This window comes from Salvia hispanica, chromosome 3 (assembly GCF_023119035.1).
Source record: "Salvia hispanica cultivar TCC Black 2014 chromosome 3, UniMelb_Shisp_WGS_1.0, whole genome shotgun sequence".
NCBI classification, from domain to species: domain Eukaryota; kingdom Viridiplantae; phylum Streptophyta; class Magnoliopsida; order Lamiales; family Lamiaceae; genus Salvia; species Salvia hispanica.
Window position 1 is genome coordinate 6,182,795 of NC_062967.1, and position 22,276 is coordinate 6,205,070.

The window sequence follows — 22,276 nt, forward strand, 5'->3', positions numbered from 1 at the left end:
CAACACAGAAATATTAGCTAATGGAAGAAAACAAGCAAAGTTTGGGAGAAATTTTTCTTACAGTCTTCATTCATGTAAAGTGCCTGAGTGCAGTTGGGAGGGGAAACTAACTTTTGAATTACATCCCAATAAACCAATGTGACAATTCTTCCAAAACAAATTCCTAAGTTGAGTTGAATTCTCTATCATGCTAGCATCAAAGATGTTCTTGCCATTGCTAGAGCACCATCATAAGTTCTATTTCCTCCAATAAATCCACTTATATGCACAAAGGTGCAGCCACTAATTCCTGAAACTTGTGAAAGTTCATCATCATTCAAGCCCCTCCAAGAAGGTGGGAGAGGTTTGCGACTATCAAATTTATCAGGTCCAACTGCCACAGCTTGCAAGCGCCACTTTTCGCTCCTGTCATCCTGAAAATTGCACAGGGAAAATCATCAATTAGTAAATAGTTAAACAGCAAAAGTTATTATGAGACCTCAGCTTTCTTACTCTGCTATATAAAATAGTAGATGCTTTCTATGTATCTGTTTATGCCATGGGAGAATTTATCTATGGGACTTGTTGTGTAAAAGAAGGGAGAGAAAAGGCATGCAGAGATAGATTAGGGTTGAAAGTTAGCAACCCTATGACACTCCACTACCTCATGTTGTTAAAAAGTCTAAATGATTTAATCAGAACTTGGTAAAAGAATAGAGTTCTCTGCAGACCACTACGTTCACATTTATGTTCGCATCCAGAGAGAAAGATGATGAGAGGTTTAAGGAGTACCGCATAGACAACATATTTGATGCTAGGAGTGATCTTCAGTTCCTTCTCAAGTTCAAAAATGTGAAGCTTCCACTGCCAAAACATTATATTCATCAGTTATGATTATATTCTCCATTATCAAACAACTTACCCACTAACAGAAGTTCAGGAAGAGACTTAAAGGGAAGGGCCTTGCAGAAAAAATGTGGGACAGTATCACAAACTTTTGCGTAAAGTCCATTGCAACTTACAGGTACTGAATTCGTTAGCATAATGATTTCACCACTTGAATCTATACTTTTCCTGGCCAAGAGACTATTCATGACAACCGATCGAGCTGGCAACCATGATTTAGCATGAAAATTGATACACTGGGAAGGATGTGTAGAATATTCAGTTGTAAGTATAATATCTTGCCAAACATCATTTAAACTTACTAGGATCCATAAAATACGGAATTTCCAAAGTAGAACCTCTAGGAACTCATTGCCAGCTACTTTCATTGCTTGTTGAAAGGATTCATCCTCTTCTGCAAGGGATTGATTTGGACATATCCAGTCAGGATTTAGTCTTTCCACTCTTGATGACAAGCTTGTATTATTTACAAACCTTGGAAGCTGAGTAGTGTTGTATTGACTGATTCCATTGTCTATAGCATCAACAGCCTGCTTATGCAAGGTGAGTATAACTCGTAAAAGTACAAGACGTTAAAAAACCATATTTCCAATCACCACCAGCACTCATGTAAAATATTTCAGGGACCATCCTATGTTTATTGAAAAGCATCAGCTAAGAACCTCTTCTAACACAACAGCCACACTTTTGAGCAATATAGGATACTAAATGAATACATTACAATAAATAGAAAACTTTATGATCTTAGGGTGTTCAAAATAACTAAGATGAGGCTTCAATTTGTTCAATAGTTTGATATGCTCACTCCACTACATGAGTCATGTAATATAATTGTTCTGAATCAACACCTACAAGCAAACGTAAACGTGCAAGTATGCAAATCATGTAGTACCTCTATAAAGTTCTTGTAGACTGTAAGAAATAAGCGATGCACATCAGGATGGTCTGTGTCCAACTGAACCTCTTTCGCAATTATTTCTTTTCCATAATGCTGGGATGAGGAAGGAATCAAGACAATCGTAAATAGAATAGTATCGGATGTTATGCTTGAGAATAAAATACTTAATGAATGTACAAGTTCACAAACCAAACAAGCAATGGATATGAAAATCAACTGAAAATAACTATAAAACTACAAATATAAAGTAATAATCAGCTTTTATACCCGCATTTAACACAAATTCAAGAGTTATTCGAATGGAAACACAAAGGCAATGCTTCTCATATACTATCATTAGTATTCCTATCAATGCATAACAACGATTTTCAAAAACTTGTCAACAATATCACAAGACGAGTAGTTCTAAACTAGAAAGCAAAATATTTCCACCATATGCATTTAAACAAACATAATCCCACTGTGAGTCAATTCAATCGTGAAATTCATCCCAGCTAAAGTGAACCATCAATTTCAGAAACTCCAGACGCGATTGATTATCATAAATGAACGATAAGGAGTGTAAAAAAATCCAAATATTCATTCAGGCATTTAAGACAACACCTTATAGACAAGGCCAGCACTGCTGAGCTTAGTCACATATCCGCAACCAAAAACCTCCTCAAAACCTTTCTGATGGTGATCGTATCGGTCTCTGCTCGGATCGTAAACTCCTCCAACATCCAGCACGGCGTCGAGCTTTTCCAAAACCTACAAGCAAAGTGTTGAGCACTGCAGTTTCCACCAAATTAAACGCGGCAGCAATTAGAAGGAAACGAAGCGCACGGATTTTATCCTTACCAGGGGATCACGAGAGCGAACGATGTCGGCGTCGTAGAATTTGGCGGTGCGACGGATTATGAAGCAGCCGAGCGCTTCATCGCAGTGGAATTTGCCGTCGTGTGTGCCGACTCTCTTAGGAGCGGCGGACGACGAGAGGCTGCGCCACCCGCAGCTAAGGATACGGTTAGAAAGTACGGCGAAAGCTCGCCGTTGTATCGCGCCGGCGAATGAACTGGAGAAAATATTTATCATATTCATAGGCTTGTCGATGACCGTCGCGGGTTCTATTGTTCTTTCAAATGTAAAATATTTTCATTTTTCTCTTTGCAATACTCAAAACTCTAGAGCTATTTTAAAAAATGTGTAAAATGAAAAATTTTATACTAATAAATACTCCAGGTTTGTCAAATTTTGGTCAGTTTATAAACCTTAGAAAATAACCGAGTACATTATAATTTTTACATTTATTTTCAATTATTCGTAATCTGAAAATTATGTATTGATTCTTCCTCCGAAAAATAATCCAATTTTTCTATTATAGGATGTCCAAAGAAATAATCTCCTTTAGAAATATGAAAATTTTCTTTCTCCCGTACTTTATCCATTTTTTCTCATCTCACTCGTGCTTATATTTTTCAAATTTTATTTATTTTTTCTTCTTCTATTTTACTTTATCAATTACAGTATTATCTACAAGTAAAACTACTCGGCTCCTTATTTTTTCATTCACAGAGGGTGGGAGTGGAAAATATTAATGTAAAAAAAATATTCAACTGCTTAACCAACAGTATAATATTTAGTCAACTCATGCTTTTAATTTTACGCATCCACACTGACGTCACTAAATTCAAACATATACTACTCAGTACTCCCTAAACATCCTAATTTTTTTGCTGCTGCTAGCCTTGTATTTCTGCAACGCCATTTTCTTTCTTCTCCTCCTCTTCTTCTTCAGCCTTTTTCTTCTTCTCTTCTTCGTCTTCAGCTAATTTCTGAGCCATGACCTTCTCTTCCTCCTCCGCTTTAACCTTGGCCTCTTCCAACGCCCCCACCAATCTCATCAAACACCCATCCTTATCCTCACCCTTCACTTTAGGCATCAAATTCTCCGCCACATCCGCCGGCGTCATCTTCGTCTCCCCCAACAGCTCCTCAATCCTCCCAAACAAATCATGCTCCTCCAAACCCAAATAATTCTTCGCCAAAACCCTAAACGCCTCAAATCCACAGTAAGACAGCTCAATGTGCTGGTCCATCCTCCCTCTCCGAATCAGCGCCGCATCCAGCTTCTCCACATAGTTGGTCGTGAACACGATGATCCTCTCCCCTCCGCACGCCGACCACAGCCCGTCTATAAAATTCAGCAGCCCCGACAGCGTCACCTCGCTCTCCTTCCTCTCCTTCCCCATCATCATCATCTTCTTCATCGGATCCTTCTCCTCCTCTTCCTTCTTCTCATCCCTTTCCTTCTTCTCCCTCTGCCCTGTCACCACCAGCGAGCAGTCGATATCCTCGATCACCATAATCGATTTACCGGAAGTGTCAATGAGGAGCCTCCTCAACTCAGTATTGTCCTTCACCGCTGTCAGCTCCAGATCATACACGTCGTATTGTAACAGATTCGCCATCGCGGCGATCATGGTGGACTTCCCCGTCCCGGGCGGGCCGTACAGGAGATAGCCTCTCTTCCACGCCTTCCCCACTGATTTATAGTAATCCTTTGATTCCGAGAAATTGGTTAAATCATCGATTATTCCTTTCTTTTTCTCAGGATCCATAGCTAGGGTTTCGAATGTGGCAGGGTGGTCAAACACCACCTCACTCCACAAACTCCTCCGCCGCCCGAAGTTGGGGCCGCCGCCGCCTTCGTTGTCCCTATTATTAGTAAACAGCTTCCTCTTCCTCTCCATAACGGCGATCTCCTTCCCTTGCTCGAGCACGTGCTTTAAATAGCGGTCGCAGATAGCATCACGGTGGCGGATGTGGAAGGTGAGGGAGAAGAATCGCTTCTCGGCCTCCCGGGGCCCGAACGTGATGGTGTGGCTGGACGGCTGGGTCTCGCCGGAGGACCACCAGAGCTTGATGTTTTCAAAGACGTCGGCGACCTCCTCGCTGGAGTTGGGGGCCATGGCGAGGACCACGGCCTCGGAGTCGGGGGCGACAGAGGCTTGGAGGTGCTTGGCCTGGGAGGCAGAGCGGGCGTTGAGGTAGCGCTTGATGGAGGCGTAGGAGGAGCTGCGCTGGAAGGCGTCGTCGGCTTCGTATTCGGGGAAGTTGATGGTGATGTAAGGGTAGAAGAAGTTGAGGAGCTTTTTGGAGTAGTGTTTGATGGGGGTGGTGATTTCGTGAGGGAAGAAGTTTTGGAGCATGGTGTAGGCGAGCATTAGGCCTCCGATTGCTGACCATAGTTTAGTTAGCATTTCTGCCATGGGAGATGGTGATACTGTGTTATGTTATCACATTGGTGTGGGTATATATATAGACATGTTGGTTTGAAGTTTGAACAAGTGATCGATGTTATGGCTATTTGTTTATTAGAGAAACAAAAAGTAGTCTAAATGATGACGTTGAGACTTGGCCCAAAAGGTTTATGGTTTTACTTGTGCATTTGGTTTGTCCAAAAGTCTAAATTATTAATGTGATGGGAACTTGTCCATTGGGTTTGTCTTTCTGGGTTTTCTACATCATAAAAGGAGAGTCGAATAATCATAAGTTTCTAGATAACTATAAATGTAGGCGAAGTCTTTTTTTTAATCAATGAAGAATATGGCAAACCCAATATTTAATTTCATTCTTCATGGTTGCGAGTAATTATCCAGCCCTACATCTCCTCTTTATGCGAGTAAGAACTTATATTCATTGCCATAGTAATTCATAACACTTTTGTCTCTTTTCTATTTATAGTGTCAATTAGTTTTTGTCACATAAACTGAAATTGGTGTATGTTAAGGGATGTTTTTGTTTGATGTCAAATTATGAATAATGACATTCTTATTGGCCGATGACCAAGACTTTTATTTCCATCCTCTCTTTGTATATTCAGTATATATTATGTTAAATTTAATCCTTTGTTAGGTGAATGGTTGGCAACATATAGTTTCATATTGATAAGCATGCCAATCAATATTATGAACCGTTGTGATTTCATTTTTTTACGATGCGTGACATCCAAGGCTTCATATAGAATAGAATAAAAAGTAGACTAAGATGTGGGATGATTTCATTGTAAAGGTCTTATGTAGTACTATAAGTAATATATGGAATGACTACGAAAGATTTTGACCACATTATATTATATTGACATCAATATCCACACGTTATAACTCATTTATAACAAACTCGATATTCACTGTGATTATGTGACTGAAACTAGATTTCAGGCACAACCTTAAATTTCTTGAAAATACGTATCTCATGTTTTCAATTTGTGGAAATCAATCCACCAAATAATAACTTAGCTACATAAATATTTTCAGTAACTATGTTAAAGCAGAATACGGACCCCTATCTCGCTTTAACTGCGTATTCAGCTATTTGCAACACAAGTCGGCCTTTTTCACTATGCCCGGGATATGCCCTCCAAAAGCCCATCGCTCCAAACTCAAACTCGACTTACACAGTTACACTGTACATTGTAGTAAGTACAACTTATACGAAAAGATACCCAAATATGAAGTTATTATTCAGATCAAACCACACACAAGAATTAAACATGAAAATGACACAAGATTCAACCGATCCAGGGGAGTACAAGAGCCTGTTTACTGTCAAACATGTTACCTAATTGTATCAAACTTGCCAAAAATATAAATCTGGACAGCCAGGACACATACTTTTCCCTTTGTACAGTATGTATGTGTTATGTATAATAGAAGGGTGTACAACAACAAGACACAGTTCTTACTTTTGTGTCAAACGTTTCAAATCAAGAGACCCTGGGGGTGGAAGTAATTCAACCTCAATACCTGATTAACTTAAATCACTATGTTTCTCCAATGCGGTATATTGTGATCTCCTGTTGCTTGAAATACCGACGGTCCTCTTCATCAACAAGTACAAGGTTTAAGTAGTACTTTACGCTAAATTTGTTGTTGATGTTCCGACAAGTAGGAGTCAGCTCATATGGGCTGAGGAACAATCTAATTGGAATTGATTCACCTGCAAACCAAGTGCTTGTTAAGTACATCCTCTCATCAATTAAGTAAAACAGCTATTAGTAATTGACTAAGATAGATAGATAAATAAATAAGCAGTTTTGCACCAAATTACTAATAATGAAGTTGAATCAACTAAGGTGAGCTGAAGAAAGTTAAATAAAGGGGTTGAATTAAATAAAAACTTCATTAGAAGACAAACAAGAAGAACACGGTCGAAATGAAGAGGTAAAAGGGAAATAACAAAATTCCGGAGGAGGAAAATTTAATGCAGTCAAATAAAGAAAGCACTTGCATCTAGTTTAACCGCTAGTTAATGCAAGCAACAGATAAAGGTTAGCCGTCAGCATACCTCTGACAGGAGCACCATCCATCAGTTCAAACTTTGCAAGAGTCTCGGTCTCAACATGGGTGTTGGACCCTGACCCTGTTGATTCGCGTCGCCTAATCTCCAGATCCATATTTTTTATTTTGATTCTTACGAGAAGAAAGTATATTTTTCCTATAATAACATCTTTCAGATGATACCTGGATAAATCAGCATTCACGTTCAATATGAGCATCGCAATCAACCTCTAATGAACTTCAAGATTTGAGAAAAAAAATTACAAATTCTAAGTAACAAAACCACTCAAATAAGGTCTTTCTAATGATCCACAGTTGCAATAATCATATAATACTTCACCTACTTGACCTAAGAGAGAAAGAAGTGCAATTCAGTTTTGTCTCATATGGACTGGTAAAGTAGAGTTGAGAGTTAGCATTGCATACTTGCTCTTATTGTACTCGAACTCGATATGAAGGCAGTCCTCAATTCCAACTTCCATCTACAAGTCCAAATGAAAAGTAAAGACAACATTATAGGCATACTCTTGCTGAATGGGTGGGACGGTGAGCATTTTACATTCAATAGCTTAATCCCATATACTTATTATACTGCGTCACAAACACTCTCAATGGTGTTTTCACGCACAAAGTTGCCCGACCATAAACTTCAGACTAATGTAAAACTCAGAGCATATAAGAATACCTTGATGCTGTTGTTGATTGATGGAGGAGGGGTATAATTCCAGACCTAAATATCAGAAAAGTAGACAGTAATTGAGTATGACAAGTATAACAACTGTGGCCACAAAGCATTAGAAAGATTCATTCATTTAGCATAAAAATGAATCAGAGCTCATACAAATGAAGCAAAGACATAAAAGTTTCATATACCCACAAAGCAATAACCAATTGAAATTTACCTCTAAGACTGAATGAATTTTCTATTAAGTCACAGTTTTACCAACTAGGCTAAATAATTCATGGCAATTACTGCAACAGTGCCATACTGCCAACTCATTACAATTAGTATCTTAATCATATATGGTTTCTGAGTACGGTAAACAAATTATGAGTATAAGTGCAAACAAGAAGATGCTATGTTACCACAAAGTCTTGAAAGTGTGTAATGCTTCCACCATAACCCCGGCTTATTGTTACTTTTAGGACATACCTGAAACAAGCACAAAGATTTGATGAACTTGGCCAACCAATTTGGCAAATGACACTGAAAAAACCACGAGTTACAGCGGTGGCAAATCAAGCAAAACTGTAACTAAAAAGGATGCAATTTCTCAGCTTTCAGTACACCTAAAAATATACAGACCTGTCAGGCCATTTTAATGCAAAAAGAATATGGGAGCTTTCATAACTTCAAACAACTAACTAAGATCCTAAGCTGACAGCTCATTCACACAACTTCAACAAACAAACCTCAGAAACACTAATTGGCTAGTCTGACCAATATTGCTAAAATGTAGCAAAACAGAATGCATAGTCCATGTCAAAGTTTAAGAAGCAATAAATGCACTACATTGAAGAATTAAAGAGATGTGTAACTAACCTAAGCCGCACATTTACCCCATTGTATGTCTCATATGGCATTTCCACGGTTGAAAATTCAAATTGAAAAGTTTTCCTTTCATATATTTCTCCCGGAACATCCAGCTCACGAACTATATAAACAGAGTGAGAATTTCTGTAAGAGGATGATGTTTTAAACTGATATAATGAGCTAATGGGCCAATTTTCTTCAGTATATGTTAAAATGATCAGAGGCGGAAAGTGTAGAACACACTTTGTTTGTTACGTAGCTTCCATAAAATGCAGAATCCACTAAAATACTCACCCAAAGATGTAAAGTCATAGAAGTTTCCTTTGTCGAAATACATTTCTGCAAACAAAAAAAGGTGTTAAGAAGAAGGTTGTTGGACAGCAAGTCAACTAGTTATCATTTTTCAATCTTTTAGTAACCATTCATGATATTTGTACATTTTGGGTACCTAAAAAGAGAGTCAAGAGACTTCAGAGTTTTGGTTTAAGATTTAGTGCGGACAGCAGAAAACAAAGAAAAACACATAACTAAAACACACGTTAAGGAGTGAACTACATGTACAAGCTCTGAGTTACATCCAGGATGCCAAGCAGAAACATACCTATCTGACCAAGAAGCTCAACTTTGATTCCATTGTGTTCCACCTTCTTCCCTGAAACTGGCTCAACAGTAATCTAAAAAGAAGACAAATGAATAAAAATCAACTCAGAAGCAACAGTAACGTTTAAGTTGGTATCAATGAAGATACCTTACCGTGCCAGTTATATTATCTTGACTGTGAAAGAGTGGAACTGTTGTTGCTTGACCATTATCCTTCTTAATTGGGATCTACAGTGAAAATGATATGAATGCTAGTGATCAACTACAGAGGAATGTCAGAAATTAACAATGCAAACTCAATAGTAACAGAAAGTGCCGGATCAACAACTATGAATTAACAAATGCAACAACAAATAATCATATAGCATTTTTCATGCAAAACAAAATAAATGCATACATCACAAAAGAATGTATAAAGTTCAACATTCGAGTTTTAATCCTCAATCAGAATAGGAAACTCAAGGCATTCGACTCCGAGCAACTTACATGAGAAATTCAACTGCAGATGAGTATTTTAAATTCAAATCAGGAACAATTAGAAAATGATACCTGCTTACGGTTTTTCCCATCAGAGAATGAAACTGAAATGTGGCATGCTGGTTTGAAAGCTCCAACAATAAAATTCTGAAAACCATTAACCCAGAGGAGAGATAAACAACAGTAGGGCAGAAAGAAATCAAATAATCAATACTGCTAAAGCAGGAACAACGACTTTACCATTGCTAAAATTCAACGCTTGTTCAATCCAAATCCCTGATCAACAATATACTGGCAGTTCAAGCTACAGAAACTGCACGCAGATAATTAGGGCAGATCTAACCATAGAAAATAAAAAACGAGTACTTCATAAGCTTAAATGCAATATACTGAAGTCAATAAACAGGTAAAGGCGTAAAACTGACGCACTCAAAACCCTAAAACTGATCATTCATTCATTTCTTTTTAGTTTCAAATTGAGAAGATAATCTATATGTGAAATGGAGGATCAATAACTTACTGAAGAGGATTATGCCAACAATCGGAGAGTATGACTCTGTGATGTCTACGAGAAATGCGAGCTGAGAGAGAGAGAGTGGGAAATATTATTATTCTGTCAAAGACTCCAAACGCCAACTAAGCGAGTCTCTATATTAGACTTTGTTTGGATGGTGGGTATAATGTTAGGGGAAACAGGAAATAGACCATGTTCACAAATACAAAACCCAAACATTCCCCTCAATATAAGTACAGTACATTGGACTGCTATTTAAATTCAGGAAATGGGAAAATACGTCTATCCATGTAATTTAATCAACTATTAACAAAAAAGCAAAACTAGTTAGAGCATCTCCCACCATTCCGCTAAACTCAAACTCATTTTAATGTAAATCTCACATTAAATATTGATTTTACTCCTACCATTTACACTAAATTCAAACTTAAAAGAATATTTTTTATATTATGCTTTTTTTACACATAAAATTTGAGAATTTTTTAAGTTTTGGTTTAGTGTAAACCTAAAGATAGGTATTTTTTTCTCAAAAATCAAAAATAGGATTTGTTTTTTAGTACTATTGGAGCTAAATGCTCATCCTATTTTAGGTTTTAGTGTACCCTTGGAGATGGTCTTAATGAAGAAGGTTCTCGTAGATGTTGGAAGATGAATTAGTTAGACAGTTGCTATTAATAAATTAACTAAGGAAGCAAAACCCGGGGGATGGTATATAGTGAAAAACGTTCATGTCAAGGTTGGAAGACGAAGTAGTTCGACACTTGCTAACAGTATATAGTGTATATAGTGATAATAAATTAACTAACGAAGCAAAAACTGGGGGATGGTATGTAGTGAAAAAGGTTCATGTCAAGGTTGGAAGACGAAGGAGTTCGACACTTGCTAATAGTATATAGTGTATATAGTGAATAAAGGACGTAAGTGAACGACGGAACTGTCACGTCATAAAATCAGTCACAACTCTAAAAATTAAATAAGTACATGGAACTTTTTGGCCTTCATGAGCCGGAAAAGAGAGTAGTCTACCCATCCGACCTACGTGGATGACTGATCTGATATTGACATTAGCTTTTAAGTGCCTTTATATTATACTACTATAAAAGTAAGAGTCCTATTAACCATAAGTCCACCATTAAAGACTGAACTAGAGACCAAATTAGGGCCACTCATTTTTCTTAATCTTATGGTTATGATTAATTTACAATTAATTTAATATTTTATTACATAAAAACGTTTTTATTTTTATTTTTATAATATATATTTTTTTAATTTATTCGATAAAAACTTGCTGGAGTAAATAATGAACTATATTCACTACATAATGAACTAAATGAATGTATGTTATGAACTTATTACTTCATTCAGTCGTGTTATTACTTCATTCCGTTAGTTTATTACTTCATTTATTCATGCTATTACTTCATTCTATTAGTTTATTACTTCATTCCGTTAGTTTATTACTTCATTCCATTAGTTTATTACTTCATAATGTGTTATGACATAATTATCTTTCAGTTTGGTTTAGGGTTATTACTCCATTCCGTTAGTTTATTAATTCATTCAGTCATGTTATTGTTATGAACTTATTACTTCATTCAGTCGTGCTATTACTTCAATTCCGTTAGTTTATTACTTCATTTATTCATGCTATTACTTCATTCTGTTAGTTTATTACTTTATTCCGCTAGTTTATTACTTCATTCAGTCATGCTATTACTTCATTCCATTAGTTTATTACTTCATAATGTGTTATGACATAATTATCTTTCAGTTGGGTTTAGGGTTAATACTTCATTCCGTTAGTTTATCACTTCATTCAGTCATGTTATTATTTCATTCCGTTAGTTCATTAATAGTATTCAGTTATGTTATTACTTCAATTCATTAGTTTAGTACTTCATTTCGTTAGTTTATTACTACTTCATAATGTGTTATGACATAATTATCTTTCAGTTGAAGTAAATTCAGTATATAATGAATGCGAAAAATTACTTCATAACATACATTCATTTAGTTCATTATGTAGTGAATATAGTTCACTATTTACTTCACCAAGTTTTTATCGAATAAAAAAAATTTAAAAAAAAATTAAAAACATTTTTATTTAATAAAATATTAAGTTAATTCTAAATTAATCATAACCATAAGATTAAGAAAAATGAATGGCCAAAATTTGATCTTTAGTTCATTCTTTAGACATTGATCACAACTCATAAAAGTAATATTTAGAATTGCCTAGTATTTATTTTAATAATGATTCTCTTCTATGTTAAGTGAAAATATAATAAAGTAACAGTATATAATAATATTTTCTTTATCTAGAAATAACTTATTTTTATTGAGATACAAATTTTTTTTTATCTCCAATGGGATGGAGATAGTATAAAAAAAACACCCGTGGACAATTTAATAAGAAGAATAACTTCAACAATCACGGTTAATGTTTACCTTCATGTTCATTTATTACTAACATTTTTTCATTCAAATCACTCTCATTTAAATTGCTTCTTTCAGATATTATTGATATTGTTAATAATATTGCAAATTTATTTACCCGCTAGATATAGTACATTATGCTAAATCAGCAAAAAAATAATTTGGTGGATTAATAAAGAAAAGAATGAAAGAGGAAAGTATTAACATTCCCACAAAATTAACATTTTATCTCACAAAATAATTGGAGTGTTAGTACAAATTGGAATAAAATGGTAAAGCAGTCTCCGGTGAACAACCGGCCCAACCACAATAAGCCAGTTCCCTACTCCGCCACTGCACAATACACACCACATGCCATGGGAAACTGGCAAATTTCCTTAAAATGCTCGACTCTAGCCGGTTAGGGGTTACGGAGGCAAAACCTGCCTGATGGCGCAAAGATAACTCATTTCTGGCGCTCAACTAATCCTGGAAGTAAGACGGGACAAGTAAAGATCAGTAAAGAGGACAAGTAAAAGCAAGTACTCTTGAATGGGACAACCAGTAGGTTAGAAACATAATGATAAAAAATCAAGATAGATTGTATTAATAAAAATCTTGCTTGACTGATTTAAATGCTCAAGATTGGGAAAGAAGAAACTTCTATTGCTCACTGATGGCATTTTGTACCTGATAGTCACCGGATCCTCTCTGCCACAGCCATCCTGATGATTGTGGGCTTATCATGCTGAATTCGCTTGCTGCAACGGTTGTTCTTGTTGTGGTAGCTAGAACACTCTCCAAATCCAGCTGGGACAATGGCCTTGGATCCTGGCATTATGGCACAAAACATGAAATAAGTTGAATATTGATTCTAAATAATATCTTGCCAAAAGAATAAGATACCCCCATGATATTGTTTACTTAAACTAGATGATCAATCAACTTCATCTAAAACACCATTATCCTATATCTTTAGCAACATTCACCAATAGTGTAGTTGCACGTGCAACAAATGTATTTTGGCTGAAGGCGAGCAAAGCACAACAAAGGCGTGTATTAACAAAAAGAGAGGAATACTGACCCTAGAAGAATTTCCATTTTTCTCGTCATTGAGTAGGTCCCTAATTGGATAGTAGGCAGCCTTTTTGCAAAGCTCAAGAAGATCCGAACCTGTGCATCCATCACAGAGACTGGCGATGTGATCATAATCGATACCATCTTCAACATTCTCATCCTTCAATATCACCTTCAATACTGCAACTCTCTCCTTAAGATTAGGTCTCCCAACTTCGAATGACTGTGGAAAGCGCCTAAGAATTGCTTCATCAAGTTCGGATGGACGATTGGTCGCAGCAAGAACCATCACCTGAGCATGTTCTACATGAAGACAATCAAGCGAATTCAACCGTTAGACCTTCTCAAGTACAACAATTTGACTACATTCGCCTCATTGTAACTACTATATCACCTTGACTGAAAACCATCACTTAAGGGCGAGAAAAACACAAACCAGGGTGCAGGAAAGATCCACCTCAAGAGAAATAAACATGGTAAACAATTATCCTGCAGGGATTCTAAAAGAATACGTACGGTCCGTGGTGAACCCATCCCACAAAGCCATAAATTCAGTCTTCATATTAATTAAAGCTTCATGGTCTGAACTCTTGCGCTGACCCAAAAAACTATCCACTTCGTCAATGAATATAATAGCTGGCTGAATTTTGTATGCCAAGGTGAATATAGCAGTCACTGCAGAGAAATATAGTTAGGATATTTTTAACAAAGAAAAAGATAAAGCTCATTAAAAATTTATAGCAAATCCAAAGTTTCTACATCCAAAACTTATCAGGATTGGACATTCAAGTCAATTGTAGCCAATTCTTGGAATCATATGATCAAAAGCATCCAAAAGATACAGCAAAATGAGGAATGTCAAAACATCCATTACTCGCTCCTACTCAATGAGCAAAGATGAACTCTCAAAGCCATATGTCATGTACCCATAATCTTGGAGGCCAAATATTGATTGGGTCTGATAAAAGAAATTCATACGGCTTTAAACCCTCCAATTCCTGGATTCAAGTGATAAAAGATAGAACTACACTTTAATCTCACTGAACACTGTTATTTCCAGTTTGGCATATTTTGATACTTCACAAATTTAGTAAATGAGTTCTAGGATTTCTAGTTCTGCTCACTTTAAATTCCACTAATAATAAGAGAAGTTGGCCAATTGTCATCTTCCTCTAATTTTGCACCAGACAGAAGCACACCCTGGCATCATTCTGTTTATATTAGCCTCATTAAATTTTTCTAAGGATGTTAACTTTCAATTGCAAAGAGGAAGCAACAAAAGCAGCGGAAAACATTCCACCTCAAAATTAACAATAAAATGAACATGTAACAGGAACAAATAACTTTTAAGAGGTGAAATAACAATATACATTACCCAGTTTTTGCGCATCCCCAAACCATTTGCTCATCAAGTTCGATATTCTCACATTAATGAAAACAGCTCCTGATTCTTTTGCAATTGCTTTGGCGAGCATTGTCTTCCCAGTACCAGGCGGTCCATATAGCAAAACACCTTTTTGAGGAGAAAGAAGCTTCCCATGAGAAAAAAGGTCGGGTCTTCTTAAGGGAAGAATAACTAATTCATTTAATGCTTCCTTAATAGAATCCAATCCTCCAACAGAGTCAAAAGTGACGTCGATATCATCGGGGTTCACAACATCACAGGCTATTACATCCTATAAAAAAGAAAAAAGATCGAAACTGATGATAGTAAGCATTACATACCATTTCTAGCTGGCATGTAAAGGGAATGGTCGAAAACTTTAAACACATAGTACAAGAGAAGAGTGTCCCAAAGCTCATTAACGAAAAAATGTTTCTCTTACTTCATTCAAACCCCAAATCCAGAATTGAATCCATGCAATACTACATTGCTACTCCTATTTCACAAGAATGACTTCCACTATTCACAAAAATACCACACTTGTATTTCTCTACTTGGTAAACATAGTCTTACCAAAATGACAAATTGAGTAGTAGTATAACATTTTTACACAAAGAAGTAGGAGTATTGTAATTGTAAAGTGCAATTGCTCCAAACTCAACAGGAAACAACTAGTGTGAAATTTGAAATAGCATCATAGTCATAAAACAAGGCTTTCCAAAATCACGAAGCATGCCACAATTAGACCTAAAAAATCAACCACGCAAACGCATGGCTAGAGATATCACATCTACGAAATACTACAATTGAAATATTAGCACAGAAATAAAGACGCATAGTGAGAGAGAAGGCGTAACCTCGTAGGAATTGGTTTCAATGAGAGGGCGCCCTAGACGCCTGGCAATTTCCTTTTTATGGTCCATAGCTTTCTTGGCAGCGTCGCGATTAGGGTCCAAACTCCGAAGCCCCATGAAGAGCACCAAACAGCTCAGAGCTGCGCTCGCCGCGTAAAGAAGCAATTCTTGCACGAATCTGGTCTCCGACGAACCGCCCTTCATTCCACCTCGGAGAAGAATAAAATCAAAATTCTTGGTTTATTTTTGGAGAATGGAATTTGAAGAGGAAAATTGCATACGAGGGAAGATCGCGAATAGCAGAAATTACTCAAGTACCCCAACTCAAGCATTTTGGATTTAACGACGTTAACGACTTAACGGTACCGTTGGAACTGTTCATCCGTCACTTGCTTAATAAAATCGTGTTACGGAAATCATATTTAATTAATTAAATAACAGACATTGTAGTAGTATATTAATAGCATCTAATATGGCTGTAGATCCACATGCACGTGCCACCACAGCAACAAGGTGCATCTACATTACATTGCAATTTCACCTTAACTTACTTCCAATCGAAACAATTTAGCAAAAATTGAGATTTACTTAATTTTATTGCTTCTTTTATCCCATTTATTTCGTATATTGTTTTTCAAATAACTTCATTTGATTTAAATTAGTTACTCTCCTTCCCATCATAATTTTAAAATAAAATGACTCAACTATAATTAAACAGACATATGTATTATTTCCACAGTGCTACATTAATTTGTATCACAATGGTAATTTTCTTAAACAACCTTGCCAAAAAATTCACCGCACCATATTTATTTTCATTTCTCTTCAGTTAGATATATTTACTTAGATCGTTACATAATAATAACCTTAATCGATCATAATGTCATTTCTATGTCTAATTGTTTGGCACACTTGACTTATCCAGGGTAGGCGTTTTCTTCTACGTTATCAAACACTCCTTGCCATCTCAAAAGCTATATATTTACCCAATCACACTCACTCTCTGCAAATTCTCTCTCTTCCTGCTTCTCAATCATCGCTCTCCAATGGCGGATGCTCAACTCAAAATTCCGCCGCCATTGATTGACGGGAACGCTCTGGTATCCATGTGCCTCTCACGCGCCGGCATCGACAGGATGTTTGGAGTCGTCGGAATCCCCGTCACCTCTCTCGCCAACCGCGCCCAAGCCCGAGGCGTCCGCTTCATCGCCTTCCACAACGAGCAATCCGCGGGCTACGCCGCCTCCGCCTACGGCTACCTCACCGCCCGTCCCGGCGTCCTCCTCACCGTCTCCGGCCCCGGCTGCGTCCACGCCCTCGCCGGCCTCTCCAACGCCGCCGCCAACGCCTGGCCGATGATCCTCATCTCCGGCTCCTCCGATCAGAGCCTCACCGGCCGCGGCGATTTCCAGGAGCTCGATCAGATCGCCGCCGTTAAACCTTTCTCCAAATTCTCCGCCAAGGCCACCGACATAACCGAAATCCCCAAATCCGTCTTCAGCGTCGTCGATTGGGCCGTCGCGGGCCGCCCGGGGGGGACGTATTTAGACCTCCCCACCGATGTGCTTCACCAGACTGTTGATGAGTCCGAGGCCGAGAGATTGATCGCCGAAGCCCTAAACTCACGAGACAAAGCCCTAATTGAGAAGCCGAGAATCGACAATTCCAAAATTAAGAAGGCGGTGGAGCTGCTGAGGTCAGCGCAGAGGCCGCTGATCGTGTTTGGAAAGGGGGCAGCTTACGCCAAATCCGAAAACGAGCTAACGAAGCTAGTAGAGAGCACTGGAATTCCATTTTTACCTACTCCGATGGGGAAGGGGTTGATTTCGGATAAGCACGAGCTGGCGGCCACGGCCGCCAGATCACTGGCAATTGGTAAATGCGACGTCGCATTGGTGGTTGGCGCGCGGCTGAATTGGCTGCTGCACTTTGGCGAGCCGCCGAAGTGGTCGAAAGACGTGAAATTCATCATTGTGGATGTGTGCGAGGAAGAGATTGAGCTGAGGAAGCCATTTTTAGGGATATTGGGAGATGCCACAGAAGTGGTGGGGATGATTCATAAAGAAATCAAGGATGATCCCTTCTGTTTGGGGAAGACTCATCCATGGGTTGAGGCTGTGAGGAACAAGGGGAAAGATAATGTGGCGAAGATGGAGGTCCAGTTGTCGAAAGTTGTGGTGCCGTTCAATTTCTTGACACCGATGAAGATTATCAGGGATGCGATTTTGGGGGTGGGGAGTCCCGCGCCTGTGGTGGTTTCGGAAGGGGCTAATACCATGGATGTAGGACGGTCCGTGCTGGTTCAGACAGAGCCGAGGACTAGGTTGGATGCTGGGACGTGGGGGACGATGGGCGTTGGTCTTGGATATTGCATTGCTGCTGCAGTGGCTTCGCCTGATCGCTTAGTGGTGGCTGTTGAAGGGGACTCTGGATTTGGATTCAGTGCTATGGAAGTTGAGGTACATTTCTTTTTCATTCGTGCCTCTTAGTGTTATATTAAGCTAATTTACAGATGCGGCTTATGTTTGGGAATTGGAGACATGGAAATTGATAAAGCTAGTTAGGTGCTTCTGTGTGCATTTTACTCTTTTGTATGCTTAACTTGTTAGTATTTCTGGTGCTGTGTTTTTGGTAGAGGAATGTAAAGGTGGATATAGTGGTGAATTGCTTCTAGCTCTTGTTGGATTTTTGTGAATTGCAGCGCGGTCTTACTTGTTCCTTTTTAGTTTAGAGTCCTTAGACAGGGTTGTATCAACTTCGTGAAACATTGGCTTCTGTATTTATGATTCCTAGTTGCGAATTGGAGTGTCGATGGATATTAGTCGAGTATATTTCACTTTTTGTTAGAGGACGCTGGCATAAAATTGGTTTTTAAGGATCATAATATACAGCAGTGTGTCTTAACTTCATCTGATGAGTGTGTTTCCATGCAATATCTTCAAATTTGAATCTTGAAAACAATTACCAAATTTTTTTCTGTTTTTTCATCCTTTGATGTTCCTGCTGCCACCTACAGTAGGTTCTTGGAGGAGCACATTTTTGTTGTTCTAGCAATTGGCATCCTTCTTAACTCTGTGTGATTGTGAGTTGTTCATAGTCATGCTCACTGCACTCTAGCAGCAGAAAAACGTTAAGACGTAAGAACCGTGCTATAGAATTTATTTTTCAGGCATGTAGTGATAAAAGCGGAAATGATCAAATTTTCTGATAAGGATTTCGAGCCGTGAAATTTGACAAAGGGATGCTTTTAACTCCCACAAAAATTCCTAGGCACAAGTATATATATTGCTCAAATTTCATTATCTGTGTGTTATGGAAACGTGATAAGTTATCAGTTGCTTATGATGGCAACATAGGCTACTACCAGTGATAATTTCGGCTCCAATATGTTTCTCCAGTGCTAATTCAGTGTGTGCTTTTATTTGGCCTTTCCAGACACTCGTTCGATATCAACTGCCCGTGGTGGTCATAGTCTTCAACAACGGTGGAGTGTATGGTGGTGACCGGAGAAACCCAGATGAGATAACAGGACCTTACAAGGATGATCCTGCTCCGACATCTTTTGTTCCAGGTGCAGCATATCATGTCCTCATCGAAGCTTTTGGGGGAAAGGGTTATCTTGCTGGAACTCCTGATGAGTTGAAATCTGCACTTGCTGAATCCTTCTCGGCAAGGAAACCTGCAGTCATAAATGTGACCATCGATCCGTATGCAGGTGCAGAGAGTGGGAGGTTGCAGCACAAGAACTGACGCTGAGGTAGATCGATTGTTTTCAGTGATCAAGTTCTTGAACTTGTTATAGTGGCACCTTCGCTTGTATTGGGTATATATAAAGATACCACCATATTGTTGTAGTTTTGAATGTTTATTGGAGTTGCTCTAGTATTGGGCGCGTGAATCCCTTACAAATAACTTGGTCAAACGAAAATGTGTAGCCTAAGCGAAGATTTCTATAGCTGCTTGTTTGTAGTACTCGTACTAGACTATTTACTAGTACTAGTAATTGAGTAATTTTTTAGTATTTTTTATTTTTTTGGTATAAAAAAGCCCGAAAATAAAGTCAAAATCAACGAATATAAGCAACACCTAGTCTGTCATGTAGCATCCAGCTATGGAACCACGACGGAGGGACCTCGAGCTCATGAAAACCTCTATGATAAGAATAAGCATAGTGAGACTAGTTGTAAGTTGTAACCTATAATATCGAGGGTGTAAGACGGTAAATAAGTCTAGCATAGTTAGATTATTTGTTTCTTTTCGAGTCAAACTTAAATCAATTTATTGAAAACTATTAAGGTTCATGAATACACTCGAGATATTATTCCATTTTTAAAAAAAATTATATACGGAGTGTATTTATTTTGAGATAATGTTTTAATAATTTTATATTGTGCTATTTTCTAAAATCGGTTTTGGATTTCAATAATTTATTTAAGAATCATTCTAATTGTTTCATAAATTTTTATAAAAGTTTTTGCTTTTGTTAGATTTAAATTCGGTCTCGTATCAAAAACGAAACGGTGTAATATCAAATATTAAACGAGAATGATTTAACTAATAGAAGAAGTTCGTAAGAAGATATTAGATCAAACTTCTCTTTTAAAAGACATCGAGATATATTTCAGTAGACATGGTTGGTAGAGTATTATTTTTGTATTCTGAGTTGCATAACTTGTAAGAGTTGAATTTACACCAAAACCTTCTCCTAATAAAATATGACCAGGAAGATATAATGTGGAGATATGACGTGGAAATATACACCTACAATCTGAAAGTTTTCATAAATATTTCATTTGTGACACACATTTTATTTATTGTCCCATTAAAAGTGACATAATTTTTTTTAAAATTGAAATAATATCATATCTATTTTATTCTATTGTTTACTTTATTTTATCTCTATTAAATCATAAAACAATAGTAATCTCTCTGTCCATTAAAAATAGAGATATTTTATTTTTTCGTTGGTTCCATAAAAATAGTTCATTTTCATTTGTGAAAAGTTGTTCTCAACTCACTACTCATATACATCAATATATTCAGAACTTATACCACTAAATCCCATAATTAAACACCAATAATAATATGGATCTTACTATCCACTGATTATTTTAATTACACTTCTCTTTCTCTTTCTTACTTTATCAATTATGTATTGATTCTTGTATTATTTCAAATATCTCTATTTTTATGGAACGGATGAGTACTCTATACGGTAAAATCTCATGCCAGAGAGCAAATTATTATATTAAGTGGGATGTTTAATGTTTGAAAACATTAACTAACGCCATTAATACACTAATTAAAGTCATTAATAACTGATATAGTAAAATACTACAGAAGTACGAGGCTGTAGGACCTATAGAATAAAAGCACAATGGCAATAAAATATCCAAACCAAAACTAAAACCAAAATATCATTAAATGTGTTTTGCCTTATTTATGAAATAAAATTATCTTCCATCCACTCATGAGTCATCAGTCAAGAAAAATACTTTCATCCATTTTACACAATACCGAAACCACTATGTCTTCTTCCTTTTTCCCCACCTTAGTTGGGGGAGTTTATTTTCTCTATTTTTTTTAAGACTCTGTTTGTAGTCATACACAATTGACTATTTTGCTTAAGAAATTTCTCATATAAAACAATTTAATTTACATCTAAAAGAAAAAAGCAAAATACCTAACGCCATCTTTTTAGATTGAGGGAGATGGCAGGCAGTGATATTTGTTGAGATAGTGGATATTGTGACGCGTTAAGCCTACAAAACCAATTTTGATTGTAACTACTCGACCCAATACACTTTTTTAATCAACAAACAAATTCCAAAATTCTCAATCTGTTTTATAAAAGGAATTCTCAATATTAGAAAAGTAAATCCAAATTATAATAAGTATTCCAATATACATATCCAAATTATATAATTATTTCAATATGGGCCACAACACAAGGTGCAAAGTTATCTTTGTCAATATCAGTGAGGAACTGAGGATTCTTTTTGTTTTTTTGTACCAAAAAGTTCATATAAAGAGTGATGGCAGGTCATCCATAATCCAATATCCTATGTTAAGCTTTACTCCAAAGAGTATTATATTACATAATCTTGCCCATTGTTGATATGGTCATGTTACATGGAGCATTTGATTCTTGAATTTTACATATTAAGAAATGAATCGGGATAACAAGTTTAGATGATTGATTTTATACACAAAATTATTGCTGATTGTGTTTTCCATAACTTATACTATATGTCTGTTTGTTTATATGAAAATTAATTTTTAGATAAATAATTCATAATAAACTTATGTGTTTGGAA

At 37.0% G+C, this 22,276-nt stretch overlaps 5 protein-coding genes across 7 annotated transcripts; 1 reads left to right on the top strand and 4 right to left on the bottom strand.

The window, feature by feature from the left end:
* Positions 1-40: 40 nt before the first annotated feature.
* On the bottom strand, positions 41-2,933 carry LOC125209805 (MYG1 protein-like). Of its 2 annotated transcripts, none has more exons than XM_048109386.1 (7): positions 2,624-2,933; positions 2,387-2,533; positions 1,778-1,876; positions 1,188-1,415; positions 1,002-1,121; positions 772-843; positions 41-413 (listed from the first exon to the last, which is right to left on the bottom strand). In XM_048109386.1, exons 1-7 carry the CDS (start codon positions 2,861-2,863, stop codon positions 186-188), a joined length of 1,134 nt encoding a protein of 377 aa, XP_047965343.1. In that variant the 5' UTR covers positions 2,864-2,933; the 3' UTR covers positions 41-185. The 2 variants fall into 2 exon arrangements, with proteins under 2 accessions (XP_047965343.1, XP_047965344.1); XM_048109387.1 differs by having other exon boundaries at positions 1,224-1,415; positions 2,624-2,929.
* Positions 2,934-3,379: 446 nt separating this feature from the next.
* On the bottom strand, positions 3,380-5,040 carry LOC125209804 (AAA-ATPase ASD, mitochondrial-like). Its single transcript, XM_048109385.1, has one exon. The coding sequence runs from the start codon at positions 5,032-5,034 to the stop codon at positions 3,505-3,507; it is 1,530 nt and encodes a 509-aa protein (XP_047965342.1). The 5' UTR covers positions 5,035-5,040; the 3' UTR covers positions 3,380-3,504.
* A 1,226-nt stretch (positions 5,041-6,266) lies between these two features.
* Positions 6,267-10,391, bottom strand: LOC125209806 (vacuolar protein sorting-associated protein 26B-like). The gene is made up of 12 exons (XM_048109388.1): positions 10,236-10,391; positions 9,956-10,028; positions 9,788-9,862; positions 9,392-9,466; positions 9,240-9,312; positions 8,933-8,977; positions 8,648-8,759; positions 8,191-8,257; positions 7,790-7,834; positions 7,531-7,586; positions 7,112-7,287; positions 6,267-6,763 (listed from the first exon to the last, which is right to left on the bottom strand). The coding sequence occupies exons 2-12, from the start codon at positions 9,956-9,958 to the stop codon at positions 6,588-6,590; spliced, it is 903 nt and encodes a 300-aa protein (XP_047965345.1). The 5' UTR covers positions 9,959-10,028; positions 10,236-10,391; the 3' UTR covers positions 6,267-6,587.
* Positions 10,392-12,807: 2,416 nt separating this feature from the next.
* LOC125210317 (outer mitochondrial transmembrane helix translocase-like) lies at positions 12,808-16,242 on the bottom strand. 2 transcript variants are annotated; one of them, XM_048109876.1, is made up of 6 exons: positions 15,963-16,242; positions 15,097-15,397; positions 14,238-14,396; positions 13,818-14,024; positions 13,335-13,475; positions 12,808-13,133 (listed from the first exon to the last, which is right to left on the bottom strand). In XM_048109876.1, exons 1-5 carry the CDS (start codon positions 16,161-16,163, stop codon positions 13,342-13,344), a joined length of 1,002 nt encoding a protein of 333 aa, XP_047965833.1. In that variant the 5' UTR covers positions 16,164-16,242; the 3' UTR covers positions 12,808-13,133; positions 13,335-13,341. The 2 variants fall into 2 exon arrangements, with proteins under 2 accessions (XP_047965833.1, XP_047965832.1); XM_048109875.1 differs by having other exon boundaries at positions 13,729-14,024.
* A 686-nt stretch (positions 16,243-16,928) lies between these two features.
* LOC125214766 (2-hydroxyacyl-CoA lyase-like) lies at positions 16,929-19,980 on the top strand. Its single transcript, XM_048115911.1, has 2 exons — positions 16,929-18,418; positions 19,395-19,980. The coding sequence occupies exons 1-2, from the start codon at positions 17,006-17,008 to the stop codon at positions 19,707-19,709; spliced, it is 1,728 nt and encodes a 575-aa protein (XP_047971868.1). The 5' UTR covers positions 16,929-17,005; the 3' UTR covers positions 19,710-19,980.
* Positions 19,981-22,276: the final 2,296 nt, after the last annotated feature.

Coding starts and splice junctions, on each gene's coding strand:
- LOC125209804 (XM_048109385.1), bottom strand. CDS start 5,034: ATGGCAGAAATGCTAACTAAACTATGGTCAGCAATCGGAGGCCTAATG.
- LOC125209805 (XM_048109386.1), bottom strand. CDS start 2,863: ATGAATATGATAAATATTTTCTCCAGTTCATTCGCCGGCGCGATACAA. Junction 1,416..1,777: donor TCTACAAGAACTTTATAGAG/GTACTACATGAT, acceptor TTGCATAAGCAG/GCTGTTGATGCTATAGACAA. Junction 844..1,001: donor TGCTAACGAATTCAGTACCT/GTAAGTTGCAAT, acceptor ATGTTTTGGCAG/TGGAAGCTTCACATTTTTGA.
- LOC125214766 (XM_048115911.1), top strand. CDS start 17,006: ATGGCGGATGCTCAACTCAAAATTCCGCCGCCATTGATTGACGGGAAC. Junction 18,419..19,394: donor TCAGTGCTATGGAAGTTGAG/GTACATTTCTTT, acceptor TGGCCTTTCCAG/ACACTCGTTCGATATCAACT.
- LOC125209806 (XM_048109388.1), bottom strand. Junction 8,258..8,647: donor GGGGTAAATGTGCGGCTTAG/GTTAGTTACACA, acceptor TGCTTGTTTCAG/GTATGTCCTAAAAGTAACAA. Junction 6,764..7,111: donor GGATGGTGCTCCTGTCAGAG/GTATGCTGACGG, acceptor CTTGGTTTGCAG/GTGAATCAATTCCAATTAGA.
- LOC125210317 (XM_048109875.1), bottom strand. CDS start 16,163: ATGAAGGGCGGTTCGTCGGAGACCAGATTCGTGCAAGAATTGCTTCTT. Junction 14,025..14,237: donor GGATGGGTTCACCACGGACC/GTACGTATTCTT, acceptor GTCTTCATGTAG/AACATGCTCAGGTGATGGTT. Junction 13,476..13,728: donor AAAATGGAAATTCTTCTAGG/GTCAGTATTCCT, acceptor CCATAATGCCAG/GATCCAAGGCCATTGTCCCA.